Source organism: Pan paniscus, chromosome 10 (genome assembly GCF_029289425.2).
Source record: "Pan paniscus chromosome 10, NHGRI_mPanPan1-v2.0_pri, whole genome shotgun sequence".
NCBI classification, from domain to species: Eukaryota; Metazoa; Chordata; class Mammalia; order Primates; family Hominidae; genus Pan; species Pan paniscus.
The window spans coordinates 73,133,242-73,156,290 of NC_073259.2; the positions used below are offsets into that span (position 1 = coordinate 73,133,242).

At 34.2% G+C, this 23,049-nt stretch overlaps 1 protein-coding gene across 9 annotated transcripts in view; it reads left to right on the forward strand.

Moving 5' to 3' along the window:
- SOX5 (SRY-box transcription factor 5) overlaps positions 1-23,049 on the forward strand; it is a 1,030,759-nt gene that overhangs the window by 879,859 nt on the left and 127,851 nt on the right. For 6 of the 9 annotated variants that reach the window (XM_055095845.1, XM_063593159.1, XM_055095846.2 and 3 more), the window contains one exon: positions 15,515-15,638. In XM_055095845.1, the coding sequence (XP_054951820.1) occupies positions 15,515-15,638 (124 nt within the window). Of the gene's footprint in view, positions 1-15,514; positions 15,639-17,892; positions 18,048-23,049 lie in introns of those variants that run through there. The other 3 variants (XM_034936169.3, XM_003828878.6, XM_008954314.3) reach the window with 2 other exon arrangements.

Here is a 23,049-nt window from a genome sequence, read left to right on the forward strand (position 1 = left end):
CTCACTATTCTATTTGCATCTTACCTATTTCTTCTAGGTTCCCTTTTCTTGTTTCTGAAACACATCCTTTAGAAATTTCTTTAGTGAAAGAATTTGTGATAGACTATTTTTTATGGAAAATCACTGGCCTTTCTTTTGGATTTATTCTTCAAAGTGTTTACTGGAAACATATTTTTGTCAGTTTATTTTATTTTTTTCCATTGACGTCTAAGACTACTGTTGTGATATTTATTGTTAAACTAATTATCACACCTAGGTTGATGACTTCTAGCTGACTGCTTTTAAGGTTTATCTTTGCCTTTCATAGTCTTTAGTTTTATAACAGAGTATTAACTGACCTTTTCCTCTCATTTGTCCTGCTTGTGTAAATTTTACCCATTACATTTATGGGCCTATATCTTTCAAATTCAGAAAAGTTATCAGTCATTAATTTTTAGAATATTGCCTTCCTCCATTTAAAAAATTTTTTTTTCTCCTAAAATTTTTGACCAAGCATTTGTTAAACCATCTTATTTTAGACTCTATGACACTTAACCTCTCTTTTATATTTTCCATCTTTCTGTCTCTGTGGACTGAAATCTAGTTCATTTCTTTGGATTTATTTTATGGTTAGTGACATTTCTCATCACTTATGTCTAACTTGCTGTCTATTTGATGAGTTTTAAATTTCTGTTATTATATTTTTCTTTTCTTCTTTTCTTTTTTTTTTCTTTTTTCTTTTTCTTTTTTTTTTTTTTTTTTTTTTTGAGACAAGGTCTCACTCTGTCACCCAGGCTGAAGTGCAGTGGCATGATCTCGGCTTACTGCAGCCTCCACCTCCTGGGTTCAAGGTATTCTCATGCCTCAGCCTCCCAAGTAGCTGGGATTACAGACATATGCCACCACACCTGGCTAATTTTTGTATTTTTAGTAGAGACAGGTTGTCGCTGTGTTGCCCAGGCTGCTCTTGAACTCCTGAGCTCAAGCGATCTGCCCACCTCAGCCTCCCAAAGTGATGGGATTACAGGCATGAGCCACCATGCCCGGCCTGTTATTATATTTTTCATTTCTCAAAGTTCTTTTCAATTATTTTTCAAATCTTCCTGAACTTCTTTCAAGTTTTTTTTTTACTTGTTACTAATTTTTATTGCAACCTTTTTGTAAGCAAATATTTTAAGCATATTATTTTATTTTTTTATCTGATTATCCACTACCTCGATATCTTTGGGTATCTAAATCTGCTGTTTTCCTTATTTTGCTTTACACAAGCTGAATCATTCCTCATGTATTAAATATTTGTTAAATTTAAATTATGTATTAATGTTTGGCTGAACTTCATCTGTGGGAATCGGAGTATCTAAATTGATGCTGCTTAAATACTGAACTGGGTTATTCTACAAGTTTCTAGTAGGCAGTACAAACTAGGAAACACTTATTTCTAATTTTGGAGATTGAGTTTTTACTGACCATTTAGGACGTTTTGGTTTGAACTCCAGACCTAAGTTAGGTAAAGTCTGTGTGATTGAGTTATAGTAGTACATTATTTTTATTAGCATTTTATTGCAATGGAAGGTAGCCTTCATGAAATCAAGGCTTTTATTGTTTTATTCACTATAGTATTTCAAGTAGTTAGAACTATATCTGATACATCATAGGCAATTAATAAATATTTGTCAAAGAATCATCGTCATCAGCAGCAGTAACAGCATCAGTGGCATTCCACCAAAAGCATTGTAGAAATGTCCTGGTATCCTCACCTTAATTGCCAGATTTTCTTTTTAAACTAATCTTTCACCAAAGGAATATCCCCTTTGATTGTTCTGGGTTAGTGTGAGAGACTGAGGTTTGGAGGGACCCAAGGCATCATCTTAGGTTCTAAGTGCTATCTACATTTACCCCATTCTTCCAAACTACTTTCGATTTACTAGATTTCTCTTTCTCCTACCTCCAACTTTCTTGGAGGCTCTGCATAAAAAAAGTTTATTGGTTATTATGCATCCAGGATCTACTTGTATTATAGCAGAAAAGATTCCTAGGATATCTAATGTTTAATAGTTTTGTTGTAATCATTAGCCATACTTTAGAAGAATTTACATGCTGAAATAATTATTTTCATGCTGTGTCAAGGTTTTTGTCATTTAAAATTTTTTATACAAGTTATAATTTATTTTGATATTTAGGATTAATTTATAATTATAATTTATTTTGATATGTAAGATTTATTTATAAGTATTTTATCCTTTGCTTGAGTCAAAGTATAGTGATTAAAAGCCTAGTTTGTAGGTAGGCTGGCGTGGATTTGAATTCCAGCTCTTTTATTTGCTATCTGTTTGACTTTAGGCTTGCCCGTTTCTTTATCTGTAAAATAGGGGTGATGAAAATATTTATCTTATAGGGTTTTTGTGAGTTTCAAAGAGTAAAGATAGAATTGTGCAAAGGTCAATATAGAAAAAAATGCATTATAAAAGAAGCTGAGGGAAACAGAATAGGTATTAACATTAACAACTGCCCATCAAAGTGCTTTTGGTAGAGGGCAAGTGGATGGAAAGAATTCATGTTGTCCGTCTATGTTCTCTTTTCATCCCATAAAATGTCTATATAAAATTAGAATTGCCACAATTTTGATGCCAAAGAAAAATTATTTCTAATCAAGAAAGCAGTCTATAGATTTAGTAAGGTACCCATGGTATTACATAATTCATCTTTATTTAAATATTGTCATTATGTGTAGGCAGGTTACAGTGCTTTGTGCTGGAAAGTATAAAGTAAATTTAGCAAAGTAGTAAAATTAGCCATACTTTGCTCAGATTTTTGCAAGTAATGTGCTATTCTTTATTATTGGGTGTATTTACAATGGTAGATTGTATAATATTTCTTGACTAGAAGATTAAAAAACTCATGATTACATAAATGACACTATGTTCAATGGGTTGTCCAATTACAAAAATATTTCACATTTTCAGCTCAAGAAACATCTACCATGGCCTTTTTGGTAATTTCACACATGTTTTATTTTCAGTGACAAGTGTTCTAGTGAGTGGCAAACTGCTAGTGTGTCCTTAGCTATGGTATAGTTAGACAAGCATCTCAGTGCTGTGTTCCATCAGATACTGTGAGACAGCATCCATTATTACTCAAAGAGCATGATTTTTCACATCCTAAGGAATGGAACTAGTCATTAACTTGGCCCTAATATAGTTGAATTGGGGGAGCTGTATTGAAATGTTATCTTTGTTTTTGTTTGCGGGAACGCTTCTTACCACTAATGTAACATTTTTCATTACTGACTCAGTATACTCTGCATGCTACAAACAAATAAATATCCAATCACTAGCCATTCACACCAATCTAGCGCCTGCTAGCTAAAAAATAGAAATTACTCACTGGGAAATTTGAACGAAAGAAATATAAGCAGGATAACCACATTTACCTTCTGTAACAAAATAAGAATAATGCACAGAGTTTAAGGATGCAGCTATTGATTTGAATTTTTAATAAAAAGGTTTTGTTTTGCTTTAGTTTTGTGGGGTTGTTTCCACATATACGGATCATGTCTGCAGCTAAAGCTCCATATTTCATGTATTGCTATATGTTCCAGTTATGTTACTTTATATTGTCCTGGTAACTGAGGTAGCAAAAAGTTTAAATGTGTTTAATGGCACACGGTGTCTCAATTTGAACTTATTTTCTAATTATTTCTGATTTTCTAATAAGCTTACGTTCATTTCATATGAGTAATCAACGTTTGTTTTTTATCTTAAAGAACATGTAAATGCAGTTCTTGGGTTATTTCATTAAGGACACATAAGTTTTTATTTCTCTGCATCTAATGAAACACACAAAACCTAACTGTGGGCATCGTCAAGGCTGAAACTAGGATCTGAGGAGCAGAATGGAAAGGGTGGGGGGAAATTGAATCAATTATTTTCCATAGTTTAAGGCATTGCTCTGAGGAAAAGTCATGAATCCTGAATGAAAATGGAATAAAGCCTAAGATCCATTGTATAATATGAATGTTGTAATAAGCTAGTTGCTACTATAAGAAGAAATTAAAGCTAAAACATAAGACTTTTATAATAGTGAATATCTTTTTAAATAATCACTTCAGTGAAGAAATAATGAGCATTTATTATGTTTGAGGCATTAAGCTAGGTATTGTGGATACCAATATGAGTTAGCTATGCCCTTACTCTTCAGGCAGCTTAGCCATGGAGACAGACACAAATAATGTCAACCTAATGGTGTAGTTGTATGGAGGACACACAGGAGAGGGAAACATTGTTGAACACAGTAAGAACACTGTTAACTTAGGTTTTTCCGCATCTCCTCTTCCAAATAACAGAGAGAAAAGTGCCATAATTCAAGGCATTACTTTACATAGTTCATTACACTACATAGTTCAGAGGTTTATTGTCTGACTTCCTCCATGTCTTCAAATGTCACTGTGTCGTGGATTCCACATTGAAACTTGCAGCCTCTGCCCCGGTATTCCTTTTCTTCTGCCCTAGCTTCACTTGTTTCACAGCACTTGCCTTATTTGTTGCAACACCCCTAGAGACTATAACAATACCTGGCACCAAGTGAGCGCTCAATGAATGAATGTATTTTGCTTGAAGAGTTTGGATAGTCTTCATAAAGACAGCGACACTTAAGCCGGGTTTTGAGGAAAAACTTGTTCTTGAGTATAAAGTGTAGCTTTTTTAGGGGTTCATGGATTAAAAATATTCAGTTATTCATTTGCCTGTTTTTATTTGTGTATATTTAGGGTATACAATATGATATTTTGATGTACATATACGTAGTGAAATGATTATTGCAGTCAAGTAAATTAACATGTCCATCACCTCACATAATTACTTTTTTTTTCTATTAAGAGCACCTAGAATCTACACTTTAAGCAAATTTTCAGTATATAATTTTATTAATTATGGCTCTCATGCTGTACATTAGATCCCTAGATTTGTTCATCCTATATAACTGCAATTTAGTCCCCTTTGACCTACATCTCCCCATTTTCACCATCCCTGCATTAATGGCTGTGCTAATTTACATCCGTGCCAATAGCATACAGGGTTCCCTTTTCTCTACACTCTTGCCAACATTTATCTCCTGTCTTTTTGATAATAGCCATCCTAATAGATATGAAGTGGTATTTCATTGTAGCTTTGATTTGCATTTCCCAGATGATTGATAGGTATTACCATACCTATTGGCCATTTTTATGTTTTCTTTGGGAAAATGTCTGTTCAGGTCCTTTGTTGATTTTTGTAGTTGGGTTCCTTATATGGTTTGGACATTAACCCCATAGTTCACAAATATTTTCTCCCAATACATAGGCTATCTTCTCATTTTGTTGATTATTTCCTTTGCTGTGCAGAACTTTTTAGTTTGAAGTAGTCCACTTGTTTATTTTTGCTTTTGCTGCCTGAGCTTTTGGTGTGATATTAAAAAAATCATTGCCAAGGCCAGTCTCAAGAAGCTTTTTTCCTCTAGGATTTTTATTGTTTCAGGTCTCACATTTAAGTATTTAATCCATTTTCAGTTGACTTTCTCTGTGTGTTTTGTATGGCTTGGGGTCACATTGTAATCTTTTGCATGTAGTTATCCAGTTTTCCCAGCACCATTTATTGAAGAGACTATCCTCTCCACATTGTGTGATCTTGGTGCCTTTGTTGAAAATTAGTTGACCTTGTAGGCTTGGGGTTATTTCTGGGCTAAGTCAGGTGAAGTTTTCAGCTACACTGTGCAGTCTGCACTCTGAGGACGGATAGAAGAATAAAAGGTCTCTTGGCCAGAAAAAATTGTAAGTCTTTTGAGGAAGAGCAAACCAACATAGGCAAGATATTAAAAATGTTAAAGATATAATAATCAAAAGCTCATTGCACAGAATACATAGTAGTGATGTGGGAAATATCAGCAAGAAACAAGTCAACGTCAAGATAATTGGGAATGATTTCAGGAGACTTTGAAGTAAATGTGAATATCACATACTTTTTATGAAAATTAGCCTGTTGGAGTGAAACATTTACATTTTATGATCAATCTTTCTTCAGTCAAATATCAAAAAATTTTTTCTGTTTTCTACCAAAATAGGCAAAGCCGACTAACAATTTAAGATCTTCAGGATAGGGTGTATTAAGAAATTAACACCAAATGGCAATTACTATGTTAAATATCCTTTTATTTTATGCCAGGTACTATGTCGTTCTATTGCATCTCTATTTTTCTGCTCAATTTTCAGATGGTTAAAGTAATATATAGTAGTATATATATTACATAGTAGTATATATAGTAGTATATATAGAGAAATTTTGAAAAATATTTTGTGCAGAAAACAAAAAGCAAAATAAGACACAATATAAAGATGAAAATTAAAATCAGCCAAAATGCGACCCTTGGTATAAAAATCTCTTAAGACATAATAGAATTTTAGCTTTCAAAAATTATTCCTTTTTGGCTGAGTGCGGTGGCTCATGCCTGTAATCCCAGCACTTTGGGGGGCCAAGGAGGGTGGATCATCTGAGGTAAAGAGTTCGAGATCAGCTTGGCCAACATGGTGAAACCCCGTCTCTACTAAAAATACAAAACTTAGCCAGAAGCGGTGGTGTGTGCCTGTGATCCCAGCTACTCTGGAGGCTGAGGAAGGAGAATTGCTTGAACCCGGGAGGCGGAGGTTGCAGAGAGCCGAGATCATGCTGAGGCACTCCAGCCTGGGTGACAACAGCGAAACTCCGTCTCAAAAAAAAAAAAAAAAAAAAAAAAAAAAAAAATTCCTTTTTATGGTAAGAAAATATTTAGGAATTAATTTCGTTAGTGTTTCTGTGCTCTTTATCTGAATCAGCATTTTTATATCAGGAAATTACTGTATTTTGATTTATACTTTGCTCAGAATAATCAAAGAATTTGTGGCTATGTGATCATGTGTAAGTTCCCAAAACTATTTGTTTTCTTATCAGTTTTCCTCATTCATAAAATTGGAAATAACACCTGACCTACTGGTTTCTAGGAGGCTGGATAAAGTATACATAAACTAGTGTATGTGACAGCCCTTTATAAAAATGCAAAACATTATTCCAAAACATGCCTATTGCAAAGTACACTCAATCCTGCTTCAGGTATTAGTGAAGTTATATATTTTTGTAAGTTGCTTTTTACTTGCTATGGTTTTTTTTTAAATTGAGATGTAATTCAGATGCCATAAAACTTACCCTTTTAAAGTATATAATTCAGTGCTTTTTGGTATATTCACAATGGTTTGCAACCATCACTACTAATTCCAGAACATTTTCATCACTCCCAAAAGAAACCTTGTACCCATTACCTGTGTCCCCAGTTCATCCCTCCCGACATTTGGTAATTTTTGAGATTTTTTTCAAAGAACTTATGTTGAACTGAAATTCAACATAAGAATACTGCCATTTTTATTAATTTTATATTACATGGGGAAAAATCACTGATAATCTAATAGAAACCATTGGGCAAAGCATCACAAATTAGAAAGTAATAGGAAATTTTATTGTTTTCTAATCATGGATACCTAAGAAATATAATTGAAAACTATATTATATTTCATGTTGGTCGCTATATTTTATGTTCTCATTCATTTTCTTGTAAATGACCATTAATGTAGTAATGCATGATATAAAGTAAGATTGTACTAGCAGTATTTGCAAATCTTGATTCTGTTCACATTAACAGACAAGCACACTCAAATGACCATGCTGTATTGTGGTCAAGAACTACGATAAGTAATACAAATAGTCACACACACTTTAGGAAACAAGTAGAATTGTATAATAAAGATTTTGATTTGATCAAGCACCAGCTGTGTAAAATAATACTTTAAGAAATAGCTATATGTTAGAATAATAACCCAATTTTAAATAATGAATTATCTAAGATATTTTAATAATTACCATTTGAATTCGTTTATTCAGCTCAAAACAATTTTTAGCAAATGAAATAGCTGTGTTTCTCCCATATCTTTTCACCATTTTCTTATTTTACACCATGTTTTTGCAACCCTTAAGTTTCTATGATTAGCAACTTTTAATATGGAGATTATACCTGAAGTCAACAAATATATTTTGTTTAAGCATGTATTGTATTTATAATACATGTCATCATTTTTTGAAATTTGGTATGAATTTAATGTATATTAATAAGAACTAATGCTTTGTAAGAACATGATGCTTCAGATTTGAAAATAAAGTTTACTATAAAACAACAAGAATTTTTAAGATAAACCTGCATAGCATTAAGAATGAAATTTTATTGTGTTAAGGTAACAGAGGTCTTAATTCTATATCCTTTGAAAGTGGTTGTATCCTAGTAATATTGCCAACAATAAACACATCATGCAAAAGTAAAAATGCAGTAGTGAAATGAGCCATTGAAAGAAAGAGTCAGTGACCATATAATATTTCAGTTTCTATTATATCTAGTAGCAATCTGGTTAAAAAGAAATGACAGTTGCCCTGAAGGAAATAAAGTGGAGGTATTATTGTAGTAGTAGTTTGGAGAGAAAATTGCACTGTGTCTTGACTGGATTATTTCTCTATCCTTGCAAACTATCTTCACCTCTCTGTGGTGCTGCTTCTTGCCTTCTTTATACAAATTGAGTTTGTATCATATAAACTCATAGGGCCCAGGGGCCCTTTGGCGACAGGGAGGAGCAGGAAGAGGGGAATTAGAAAAAGAAAATGTGACAGGCAGTTTTGAAAAGAAAAGCAATTTTCCTTGTGGGTCTGTTCCTAAATAGGAGTTCTTCAATGCAATATTTTGCTTCTGCAGAGCAGTCAGTCAGAATCAAGTGCATGCTTGTGCTGTTTTCTGGGGCTTGGCACTGACAGGTTTCATTTAGGAGGGGTAGGAATACAGGGTGATTGGATGTGGGGAAGTTAGTATTTTGGCTATATCAGCCCTGGAGGCAGAGTTAGCACTTGCAATGGGACAAAAGTATTTGTAGTCATCAGATAACTTTGCAGTCAGCTTCAATAGCATCACTCCTTTTTTTTTTTGTTTTGTTTTTTACTCTTTTTTTCCACTTTGGCAGCCAAGCTCTTAGTAGAACCATCTGTCTTTCTATTAGTATTTTTGAGGCCTGTTTTGAAGCCACTTTGCTTGGCAAAGTCACTTTCATCCTTGGAAACGATTTTTAAAAAAAGTTCTGTGGCTTTTTGCCGAAGAAGAGTACTATGTAAAAAATCCACATGGCTGTTCATTTTTGTTCTAAAAGAATATGGCTACTTTGTCTTTGTCTTGAATCAAATGAAATTAGAGGTGATACAACTTCAATGTGACTGTTGGGAAGTTAGAGGCAGGGATTGCAATTTTAGCAATGTTTTTATGTGCCTATATTCCTCAATGAGATGTTCTTTAGTCTTCCTAGTAGATTAATTGGAAGATAAATTGACTCCTTTATTTTTAATTTTTCCTAAAGACCATTGCATTGAGTAGGATAAACTGACAAATTGACTTTCTTTTATATGAAATGAAAAATCAGACTATTAGCCGTCATTGAAGATCCCATGTCTCTTTTTGCTAATGGTGGAAAGTTACTTTGTTATCCTGGTTACTCCAGTTTGGGTAATTATATTCTGCCTACCTAAACCCCTCTTGTAATCTCATTTGGATATTTTATTCTTCATTTGCTCAGAAACTGCTATGTATTGTTGCTGTGTGCTTCTAAACAGCTGCTATGCTCCCCACTGAAGGTGACTGAATTTCAGTTGTAGGTGAACTGATCCCTAAGGATGATGTGTATTTGAACACTGTAGCACTCATCGGACTAAACTCTTGAGGAACATTTGAAAAAGTTTTAGAGATTACAGTTAATTTGTAATTGTGCTGATATAAACCATAGAGCTGCCTTTCATTTTAACATTTGTGTATGTAATTTAAACAAATATCCTACCATAAGTTTGTGCTGTTTGAGATTTCATACAAACTCACTCTCATAAGACCTGTTCCTTTAGATCATGGAGTTCTTCCAGTTCTTTGATTCCTGTGTTTTTCCCAGTGTGGTGATGCCATCCAGGCCTCTCACCCTGTTTTGAAGCCCAAAGCCTATTGTTGATCAAAAGCAATTTTTATTTCCTCATAACTTGTCTTTGCTGAAGTCCTCCAGTCTGCTTCTCTTCCCCTGAATGCTGGAGTTCATCTTCTCTGATGCTCAGTCACAGTGATTAGGCACGTTTTGAGAAAAATCACAGAAAAGGGAGATCTGATAATATTACAATTCATGTGGTCTCACCTAAGGTCTTGGCATCTTCTATCACTCTTTTTAATGTCTGTGGTTTTGCTTGCTCTTTCATTTCTCACAGTAACCATCGAGAACTTCCTGGAACCTTGTTCCAGTTTTCTTCCTCAATTCCAGTCTCTCTAATTTTCTGGATATGAGCTTGCCTTATCATTGGGAAAATTTCTTCTGTCAGACCTGATTTTCCTTACCTTCCCCTTTCCCTACCCATAAAGCACATCTGTCTTCATCCATTTATATAGCTCCATTCCTCAGGGCCCAGAGGATGAGATGCCACTCTCATTCTAAACTGATTGCTCCACCTCTGCCTTGTCTTCTAGCCTCCTCCGGAATTTTGGTTAGTTTCTCTCTTTCCTACATTTGAAACTCTCCATTTCTATTTGCCCCTTTCAGCCAATAAATGTGCTCAGAACTCTGCTACCTGAAAAAAAGCCTTTGCTTCACTTTACATCTTTCTACAGCTGCTATTAATGTCTCCTCACCTCTCATCAACTTCCTCTGAAGAATAGTCTACATTTGCTTTCTCCTTTTCGTTGCCTGTCATTCAGTCCTCACCCTTTTGCAATATGATTTCTACCCTCTGTTCTAATGGAAGTGGTGTTATTATAAATTCAGCTTCTAATCATTCCCAGAGATGTTATTTTTGTCTCTAGAATACTTTCTGCTTTTTGTTTTGTTTTGTTTTTCACAATTAGTTTACTCCCTCAATCTTGAAATTCCCTTGGCTTTTGTTATACCATACTCTTCATGATTTTATTAATTTTTGTCTAACTTTAAATTTATCTGCCGATAGGCTCCTTTCCTCCACGTTTTGTTGAACTGTTGTTGGAACCCAGATGGTGTTAAGCTGTTCCCCTTTTTCCTTCAGATCTTTTCTAGATTGTCTAGGTTATTCTCATTAACTTCTGGCTTCCCATAGCGTGGCCTCTGAAGATCTCCTCCCTCAGCTTCGGACTGGAGTGTCCATCTGCTGGAAAAATAACTGCAATGCAACATCATTCAGCCACCTCAGCCACGTCATATCCAAAACCGTAGCCATCACTTTTGCATGAAAATTATCACTTCTACTCTGAATTTTTAGTTGTTTGATGCCACTATAAGTAGAGTGACATCAAGTAAACATTATCTTTGATTTTATCATTTTTTCATCTATGAGTACTGCAATTTTTTTTCTTAAATATTTCTTTTCTTTTTTTTTTCTCCTCATCCATTACTCTTCTGCTGATCTAGCCCTCATAATCTGTTCCCTTATATTAACTTCCCACTTGGTCTCTACGCTGGGCCTCTCCAGTCTTTTTCCATATCCACCAGAGTATTCCACTGACCCTAATTTAAGCCCTCCGTGATTCCCCAGAGCCTACAGGGGAAATCTCTAGTTTCTTACCCTGATGCATAGACTGATTCAGGCAGACCTCTCACCACTGCTTTCTTCATATTTTTTGCCATTCCTAGCTGCTGGTAGTGTCTCCCTCACATGATGTTTTTTTCTTGCCCCTGTTCCTTTTCTTATGTCTCTGTCTCTGCTCCTTACCTATTCAGGCCCTATACCTGCCACTCCTGCTTTCACAGGGCCTTTAGTGACTTCTCCTGGCTGTGTTAGGAGCCTCTCTTCTGTACTTCCAGAGTATCCTATACAAGTCTGTATTATTGAATTAACAGTAGTATATTATAATTATCTGTCTGTTTGCCCCACCAGATTCAGAGCTCCTAGAGAGCATCCATGTATGTGAATTCATCTTTTAATCCCTAGTTACCACAAACTGCATATTCTACTTAGCAGATGTTGATTGAATAAATAAATAGGGACATGTAATGAAATTCAGATTAAATAATCTTAAGAATCTACTTAATACATTAATTTCTTGAAGCCATTGAATGTTTCAACAATAGAACATTTACATAAAATATAAAATATTTAACTATGAGTAATTGATAGGTATTTACTTGTTCTTCATAAATGGGATAATATAATTGATTTGTGTTGGATTCATAACATCTTAGAGACTATGTAGTATCTTGAGGTAGACACATAAAAAGCATTAAGACGGGGTTTCTTAAAAGTTTTTAAAATATAGGAAGTAGCCTCTTATGTGTATTATGAATTATTTAACCTGCGAATAACATGCCCCCTAGCTTTTAAAAATTTATGACAGAAGTATTTTGTTGAAACTTAATAAATGTCACACATTTTCAATTTTAATGAGTGGTTTAAAGGAAATTTCATACATTCAGTGAAAAAAAAAAGAAATTAATAGTGATCAGGATTTGGAAATATTCAAAACTAGAAAATATATAGAATGAATTACTAACCCTATACCAAGTTAGTTTTAGAATCTACCCAGAAAACATATTGTTTTGATATTGTGTGTCCTTTTCTCCCAAATGTTGGCTAAATTTCAGCATCAGTGCAGTGAAAATCCATCAAGATATAGGAATAATACAGTCACTGCTCATTATTTATATGTGTTATGGTCTATAAAGTTGCTATGAACCCTGAATTAGTGAATGCTGAACAATTGCTCTTAAAGGAAGTATGGTTAGATTCTTGCGAGCTTCTGGTCACAACTTTTTCTTCAGCTAATCAATATATAACTTTGTTTTGTGTGTGTTTTTGTTTAAAAATACCTTGTTTAATATTTATTACTGATTCATTAACATTGAATTCGCAGCCAACAGCAGGATATCTCATGCCTGAGCAAAGCTTATCTAATACATAGTCTTCTGCGTAAGTCACACCACAGCCCTCTTGCCTCATAAACACTAGACAGCACTTAAGCATTATGCTTGGGAGCTTTTTAAACAAAAAATTACCAACAAAATTGTTACCTGCTTTGTGCACGTCTGCAAATGACCAGGAAAGTGGCATTATTAAAATTGGGTACGAGTAAATTTCAGCCAATAGGCAAATTTGCAAATACAGAATCCACGAATAATCAGGATCAACGATATTTTGAGATGTGTTTTTAGTCGCTCACATAGATTAACCACACATTTTGGATTACATTTATTTTACTGTTTACTGTATTCTTATTATTAATAGTACAGTACTCTACAGTCTGTTCTATGATGGTCTAATAAAAACCAATCACTGGGACTGTGAAATTCGGTTTTTCATTTAGCTCCCTTTTTTCCACCTTGTAGTTCCTCTTTCAGTTCCTTTATCTCCTACTTCCCCTCACTAGATTGAGACAGGAGATGCAGTTCCAGTGTAAGTTTGGTTTTAGCTAAATATGGGATCTTGAACAATTTATTTGGCCAAGCTAGGTCTTATTTCCTCATTAGCATGATGGTTATGTTGTTGCTGATAATCTCTAGGGTCTTTCTCAGCTTTAAATTTCGATGTCACTCTTTACAAGTGGATCTTGAAAAATTTAGACACTAAAACAAATTATAATACTAAAACAAAATGCATTTTAATAATCTAATCTATAGAAGACCGAAGTTTAGAATGCACAGATTTAATAAAAGCTCCAGAATTCATTGCAATTTATTCCTTAAAATACTAAAACTTTTATCTGAAAGAATATTATAAACTATTAAAGTATAAATTATCTAGATAAAAACCACCATAACAAGAATGCTTTATATACAAATAATAACCAATTAACAATATAGCCAATAAACCTTTCCCTATATAATGCTTTGTAATTTGGTGTCATTGCTGAAAACAGATCTACCATTCACATACTGCTTTTCTCTCTCCCTCTCTCTGCCACCCCCACCACCACACACACATTGCCTTCTCTTTCACCCTCCCTCTCCTCCCGTTCTCCCTCTCTCAGTCCTTGCTGCCCCCCACACTCACCAACCAAAATCTCAGAAATAGCTCAGAGGTTTACTGTGGAAGATTAAATAAAGGAGAAATTGAAGGTGGGCTTTTAAAGTGAGAAATGATGAGAACTGTAAGAATCGTAAGAACCCTAGGAATGTGTAATGCGACTGGGAAGACAAGAAAACAGATCTGAAAGACAATTCAGAGGTGCTGTTAGGATTAGTGACTGAATAAATATGTAATTATCTTTGTGTATTTGTTTCTTTTACTTTTTTCACCGCCATCATCCCTACTATAATCAAGGCTTCATAGATGTGGGATTTTGGTTTTCTTGTTCACTATTGCATCTCTACTGCCTAGCTCAGTTTCTTGCACATAGTAGATATTTATTAAATATTTTACAAATAACTGCTCAATGTGTGGGAAGACTAGTGGAGGAGAATAAACTGTCAGAAAGGTAATTTTAAACACGATCCCAAATTACCATCCATATATCCATCCATCAATAAACACTAACCAATAATCATTTTCACCAGCGAGATCTTGCTTAAATATTTGTTCAAAAAAAGTATTTTAGTTAATGACAAATCTCTAGTTAATAATGTGACAAGGCTGCAGAAATGGCCACATTAGGTTATATTTCTAAAAATTCCTTTTCGGCTCAAACAAGATAGTGATTCTATTGTGCTGGATTATTTATTAACTAATGTGAACCCCATATTCTGAGAGTGGGACCAGCAAATTAGAGGATATTCCAAAGATGACAACCAAAATGGAGACCCTGTGGTCTAAGGAGTTCTTCAGTTGCTTCAAAAGGGATAGATGCAGGCAAAAATGTTGTACAGGAAATCTGTAGCAGGATTCAAGAGACTGAATTCTAGACCCAGTTCTAACTAATTCTGTGGCTAGTCAGTTATCTTTTGGCATTACTTACCTCTTCTATTAAAAAAAAAAAGAGTAAAGTTTTAGCTATTCTGTAATCTTTCTTCCAGGTCGATTACTGTATTCAATAATTTAAAAATTCAATATTATGTGTGAACATGAGAATTTGTCCTCAAATAATGAAGAGCTATTTATATATAAAATGATACCGGTTTAGTTAGTTTTGTTTTAGATGGTAGAATTAGTCCCAACAAGTAGGATTTGCAGAGGGCGATTTCAGTTCCTTCTATGGGGTAATTTTTTAGCCATTTCATTAGTGCAATAAGAAAAAGGCTTATCATGCAAAGTAGTGATATTTTCGTCACTGCCAAGGATATCATTTCGGGAAATTATTCATCGTGTTAGAGAGTCGACTTAATAATACCTTTCAGCTCTGGGATTTTCTAGTTCTGCTGTTTAAGGTAGTCCCAAAGCATATCCTCAAGCCCAGTATCCCAGCAAGCTTCTATGCCAGTCTTTTGAATTGAATAAATGATTTTCTTTTATCATGAAATAAGGAGGGTGGGAAGAAGCATGGAGCATCGAAACTTCTTCTCTTTGATTCGCTCTATCACGTTCAGCAGGTTCAAGGTCAGCTGCCGCCATTAATGATTCCCGTATTCCCTCCTGATCAACGGACACTGGCTGCAGCTGCCCAGCAAGGATTCCTCCTCCCTCCAGGCTTCAGCTATAAGGCTGGATGTAGTAAGTACTGTTGATTTTTCATCTGGGAGTGGGTGGAGGGCAAAGCTTTAAATTAGGCAATTTAATATTCCTGCCACACCAAGAAATGAGATCACCCATATAGCATTTTTATTTTAAAGAGGAAACACACAGAATGTGTGGAGAAGTGTGTTAGTACTTAAAAGGGCTTAGATTAAATCTGTGCTTCTGAAGCCAATATTCTTTATAATTCAATTTCATGACTTCTATTTACAGTGTATTGTTAATGTATGAATGTAATTTGTGGGTTCATTTTATTTTTTGCATAGATGACACAGGAATATGCTTTTTACCACCTTTTTAACAGTGAGATAAACCCAAATTCCCTAACATGAATGAGTTGGCCTTCTGTTATTTGTCTCTTCCAAATATTTACAGCCTAAATTCTCACCAGTCTTTTTAGTTCTTAGACTGAACCATTCTTTTTCTTGACTCTGGACTCGCATCATCAGTATTCACTCTCCTTCATATTGTGAAGTGCTTCTAGCTCAGATTAGGGAGCGCTTGCCTGACTTGACCTAAGTTAGGTCCCTTTCTCCGGCTTCCTTTGGATTCTGTATATTTTCTTTTTATTTGTAAACTTTCTGAAGGCAGTTGCTGATTCTGTCATACTCATTGTTGTATCTCAACTTTTAATACACCATTCAACGTTTTTGAATGAATGAATTAATGAATGAATACATAAGCAATATAGAAGACATTTTTTGAGCTATGTGATATACTAGGATAACTGTTTATATTGCTTATTAACTTTAGATGCCTGTGATTTCATGTCTTTTTCTCTTTCTTACCCAAATATAAATTGCACATTGTTAGTCTTAGGAAAAAATACATCATTTGAAAAAATTATAGTCAAAATGCCAACTGTATTCTGTAAGATAAAAATAATAACACATTCTAAAGAGGGGCTAGATTGCTAAGCTAGATATCTTCCAGAACATCTTTACCATGGCCAGAAGGAAAATAGTAAAAGCAAGTTGATTGAAATATTTTCATTGATAAAAGTGAACACCACTGAAAAAAATTAGTGAAATATTATTTTAGATAATTACACAGAATATTGTTTTTAAATTCCAGTGCATTTTGGCTTATATATATATATATATATATGTTAATGAATTGTGCCATTAACATCTTGTTATGCTTTAGTATTTAATTTATTTGAGAAACTCTAATATTCTGACATTACTACAAATCAGTTCTACATTTTCTTTTAGGTGATGTTTTAAATTCTCACATTGGGGATTTCAACATTTATTTCTCGTCTTTAAATCTTTCTCTATATCATATTGAAGAAATGGGTTGTAATTTCTTAAATATGCAAAGCCATTTGAGATTAGAAGATTGCAACTCCGGAGTTAAGATAAAAGTGGTCTGCATTCAAGACTATACAAATTCACATATGTGTGGTGCTTTGCTCTTTGAGATTTTCATACTGCTTTTGCAAATCTTTCCCTTTACTTTGGTGTCCTGCGTTTTAAATGGAATTCTCACTCTGGACTCTTAATTTATTCATCTAATATTATTTTCCACATCATCCTACCTTTGTAGGTTATCAACTCATCCAGACACACCAACTTTTTTTTATAATTAAATACTATATTCATTCTAAATATTTTACATTCTAAGAATAAATTCTATGAATAGAATTTTAATTTTTATTGCTACACTAAATTCTGATTTTTTTAAATTCTGATTTTTAAATCATGAAGATTTTTTGTTTTGTTTCTACTTTCTCAAGAATTACTGTTCACATTAAATACCTGCCACAGATGTGTTTTTAGTAAAAAACAAAAAAGACACTTTCTAAAATCATTAGTTGCCTTTGACTGCATCTGTAATATATACATATAGACTAGTTATATTTTCAATAAAACAAAAAAGTTCTTTAAAGCAACTGCAGAAGTAAGTCCCATTAGCAAATATTGTGTGCTGAAGAGAAAACCACATTTAGTATGAACAATAGCATAACCGTAGGCCTGGAAAAGGTCAAGAACACCTCCACCTCACTCTCATTTGACAGAGTTGGCATACTAAATTTGTTGAGTGTTCATGTAACGTGGCGTGGAGAATTTTTTCCATTTCCAAAATAGTTAGTATATTAACCATTTGATATTCATACTTTTAGTGCTTAAAGTTATAAATGATACCACTTCTTTTGTAACCTTGGAAATAAAACAGAAAAAAAGCCTTTACAGCTGCTGGCAAGCTTGAAACTGGCATCACACCAAACTCTAGAACTAAGCAGAAGCCAGTAACTGGCAGTTCAAAAGGAACTGCCACCCTCATTGACCCCTGGCGTTTTGACTCAGTTTGAATGAAGAACTGGGTGGAAGTGAAAAGTAGTCCAGACGATGTCCTCCCTAGTCACATTTCAGGAAAGGAATAGAGGTAGGAGAAGAAATTCAGGAAAGGAATAGAGGTAGGAGAAGAAATTGTGCCATTTCCGCTCTTCAGTGGGATTTCCTGATTTATTCCCCTCATGGTTGTCAACCATTTGTAACTTTTCCGGTTGCCAATTATTTCACTTTATTACATAGTCTTCAATAAAAGAGACTGAACAACCCATCTTGACTTCAATTTTAAGCAAATATGAAAGATATACTATTTATTGTTATAAAAAATCCAGATACTTTTCATCAATCCATTTATTGAACATACTGATGATAAACATTTCTGTTTAGGCTAGATGTCTTCATAAAATACATAAAATAAATTTTAAAATCTCTGGGACTAAACTAGAAACTTTAAATATACTCAACAGGAAAAAAAATAGAAACACAGTTTAAGGAACCTAATCATTGTAAATTGAGTTAACATCTCCTGTTTCTGAAACAGAAGCTTTTAGTTGGACATAAAGATCTTTTTTCTTTAAGAAATATATAATAGCTGAAATATGGTGTGGAATGGAAACCCACAAAATGTGGTTGCTGAGCCTCTCTTGAGTACTAGAATGTATATCATTTAAACAATATAAGAGTAAATTAGTAGCAGCACAGCCAGGCGCAACAGAGAAAATTGACTAGACAGATAGAAAAGACAATCTGAAGAATATTGGTGTCCATTCTTTTCCATGAGTATATGGATCAGTTCACAGATGTTGATGTAGTATCAGCAGCCTCCCAGATTCTGTTTGGCATTCGGTATGAATGAAATTACACATGAAACCACTTCATGGATCCATATCTAGTTATTGCTTTCCTTACTTATTAAAATCCTAAAAATACTTGAAAACTTCTGAGGAGGTGAAAATGATGTGTATTCTTGAATCAAATCCTTTCTCTCTCTCTCTCTCTCTATATATATATATATATGTATATGTGTGTGTATATATATATAATGTGTGTGTATAAAATAAATATAGAACTTGAAAATAATTACATGAAAACACTGGTTTAATCAGTCAGCTTCATTCAGAGACAAGTTCATTCAGGGAAAGAAAAAAATTAGTTGAATAATCTGTATTTTGAACTTCTCAGTTCTATTAAAACTGTCAACTTAGCTGTTATATGTAAACACACCCCAGACTGTATAAGAGATAATTTAAAATCTCAATTCTTAATTATATTTGCAGATAATAGCTCATTTTGATCAGAAAATAATTATTGCAGCCCTTTAAGTTTGAACAACTAAGTAACTAAAGTTTCAAGTCTAAATTAATAAAGTAACTGGGTATACAAATGAATTGGTTCAAGTACACAGTGGATGGTTGAAGTGTCCAAGAACATGTTAGTCCATTTGCTCCTGCTGGAAAGTCTGAGTAGTATCCTAAACTATTTATCAAAGACTTCAACATGTGAGCTGTGAAGCTTGTGTCAGATACATATTTTTGAAGTAAAATATAAATGCCTTTGACACCTGTAGAACAGTTTTATGTTTTTGGAAAGATACTGCTTTTGCTCATCCTAGAGCAAATGCTACTTTACAAAAAATTGACTTTAAAGGAAGATAATTTTGAATGTTCATGTTGGTGTCAGCCTAAAATTTTATACTTGAGAGCGACATTTGAGAAAAGGTGGTTGATGGATATAAGGTTAGTCAAAAACACTTTGTCTCACTCACACTCCAGGCCTCTTCCTGCAGCACATGGCTTCTTTGCACCCCATGTTCAGGATCATTGCTATTTCTTTAGAGTACATATTTTAGAGGTAGAAATTAGAGATGATTGTTTTATTACTAGAGACTGCAGTCCTCTGCCCCTCTCTTTTCTGTTTGGGTACAAAGTTCCCAGTAATATAATTGTAACCATTAGATGGTTTACAAATTTTAACAGGAAGATATTTTATGTGGAAATTTTAAAAATCCACATGATTGGCAAAATCCAATAAAATAATCCATTTACTATAAGCAGTATAAAACAAACAATTATAAAAGAGCTGGCTTGATCATAAAAGAGTGGCTCAAAGTATCAAACTGAATATGAAATATAGCTACAGATAGAGAATATTTACCAAGAACATTTTGACATGTGCCTAGTGCCATGGTTCTCAAACTGTGTGCCAAGGTTCCCAGGTTGGTGTAGCTAATTCATAGGGGCACAGGATATTTTAAAATTTTAGAGAAAATACAGAGGCATCTATTGGACACTATGTGAACTATCATCGATAAGTTCTTTGGACTTTACTAAATAAAATTGAGCAGTTGGATATTTCCTTTGTTTTTAAGAGTCCCATGAAACAATTATTGAACCATCAATGGTGCCTTAATCAAAGAAAGTTTGGAAACTTTTGTCCTAGAGTTGTTTTAAAAATTACTGTGATTTTTTGTTTCACCTGGAAGTTATTGTCTTTCACCTATTGTACTGCCAACCACAGAACAGAATATTATAACAAAATTTATTTTCCACTTAACAGTGCTATGTACAGTATTATGAAGATAATCAATTACTTGTTTATACCAATTGATTCCTTTGTCAATATGATTTCAAGCATTCAATATTTGGTTTATTTGTTTTGATTTAATTAATGCACTCTCAAATAGGCAACTACAAATAGAGAGGTACTTTGAAGGAGAGAGCCTGGACTTGGGATCAGATTTTCCCTCATTCTGATGTTTCGATTGTCCTAATGTAAGTTATTAAGCTTCAGTTTCCTCATCTACACAGTGGTGTAATAAGATCCATTTTACTGAATTGTTACAAAGATCAAATGAGATTATCTAAGAATTGGTGCCTAATATTGTGCCTGTCTTATTATGTTATTTACAAGTGATAAAGACTGAGATAATGTAGTACGAGCAAAATACAGATCTTGTTTTGAAAGGAAAAAAGGATTTTAAAATCACACCTAGCATTTGATGACATTTCATCACTCACTCTCTTTGAGTTAGGATCAAACTCACTCTGCCACACATGAATGAGGCTTCCTCTGACTGAGGAAAATAACTGTTTACAGAAAAGTAGCAAAGTGCTGAGGAAAACATTTGCTTGCTTTAATACAACCTTAGCCTTACCTGTTTTTATTATAATCGCCAAGTTTTAAACTTTTTCTTTTCTTTTTTTCATTTTGTGGAGACAGTCTCACTCTGTCACCCAGAGCAGTGGCATGATCTCGGCTCACTGCAACCTCCACCTCCCAGGTTCAAGAGATTCTCCTGCCTCAGCCTCCCGAGTAGCTGGGACTACAGGCATGCACCACCACGCCCAGCTAATTTTTGTATTTTTAGTAGGGATGGCATTTCGCCATGTTGCCTAGGCTGGTTTCAAACTCCTGCCCTCACGTGATCCACCCACCTCCCAAAGTGCTGGGATTACAGGTGTGAGCCACCGTGCCTGGCCAGTTTTAGCCTTTTTCTGTTGTTGTTTTTTACTTGTCCTTTTATTAGAGCTCATGTTGAAAAACATCATATGAGTTTTAGAAAATGTAGTTAGTCACTGTTTTGGCTGTATAAAACTAGAAATATATTCACATCCTCATTCTGCATTTTAAAACATTGATTAATTTTTCAGAAATGTGCTAAATAGCCATATAAAGTTACTGATTGAAATATTTAATTGCCTTATGAGATTGGCTTAAATAAATAGAAGTCGATGAGCCAAGCTTAATAAACTTAAAATATGCTGTATTTACTCTTCATTGGTTTTCTGAACAGTATTTCCGTTTCCAATAAAAAGGGAAACTCTCAGTTAATTAGTTCCTCATACACCACAATAAAATTAATGTTTAGGAGTTAAATACCATAAACTTCCTCAGGCATATTTGCTGATGTGTTCCGGTTTTTAGTTAATGTCACATGTTTCATTGTTTAATGGGAGTATCATGTGGGTTCCATTATATCTCTTATGCAAAGAGTTCACGTGTCTGGCATTTTAGGAGACTGCATGCTAATTTCTGATTTAACGGTGTCAGCTATGTCAGCTGACATACAGGTTATTGGTGATGAGTGCTAAAACAATCAAAAATCACAAGCTAAAAACCATTAACATGGTACGCTTTTATCAAACTGACAAAATAGGAAATGTGTTGTCAGGATCCCATACTGTATGTTCTTTGTAAATAAGCAGAGAGAAAAGAGGATATAATCATGTCTTTAGGCTTCTGTTTTTTGTTTGTTTGTTTTTATTTTTTATTTTTTTGAGACGGAGTCTCGCTCTGTTGCCCAGGCTGGAGTGCAGTGGCACGATCTCGGCTCACTGCAAGCTCCGCCTCCCGAGTTCAAGCGATTCTCCTGCCCCAGCCTCCTGAGTAGCTGGGATTACAGGCGTCTGCCACCATGCCTTGCTAAATTTTTTTGTATTTTTAGTAGACATGGGGTTTCACCATGTTGGCCAGCCTGGTTTCGAACTCCTACCTCAAGTGATCCACCCATCTTGGCCTCCCAAAGTGTTAGGATTAAGGCATGAGCCACCATGCCCAGCTGGTTTCTGTGTTTTTTGTGTTAGAATTATCGTGACCAGCTCTTCCCCTCTCCTCTGCCTTCCCAGAAGTTTATAAACCAATGACTTTGGGAGATCCTGATTTAGTTGTAAAGCTTTGTAAATGTTTATATTTGTAAAGAATTGAATTATTTTGGTACCTGAATGGCCAGTCATTTAAGTTCCCTTTTGAGGTAGTTATATTAGTGGTTTAAAAATATGAAATGATTGAAAAATAAAGAGAACTGGGTTCAAAAATGTATACAACTTTCCATAATTATGTGGTGACAGTCATCTTCCACTTCTCATGAGAAAAGTGTTTCTAGGTCATTAAAATATATCTTTTGATTGAAAATGGAGTTGACATTATTGTCTTAAGATTATATTACTGAAAAAGGGATATGTCTTTGTTGTGGCAATCACAGTATTATAACTTGACATAAAAATAATAGCTTATACTGTACTTTATTATTTATTAAATATTGTCACATAATTGATTTTAATCATTATAACTGTGAGATGATAACTGATCTATATTAG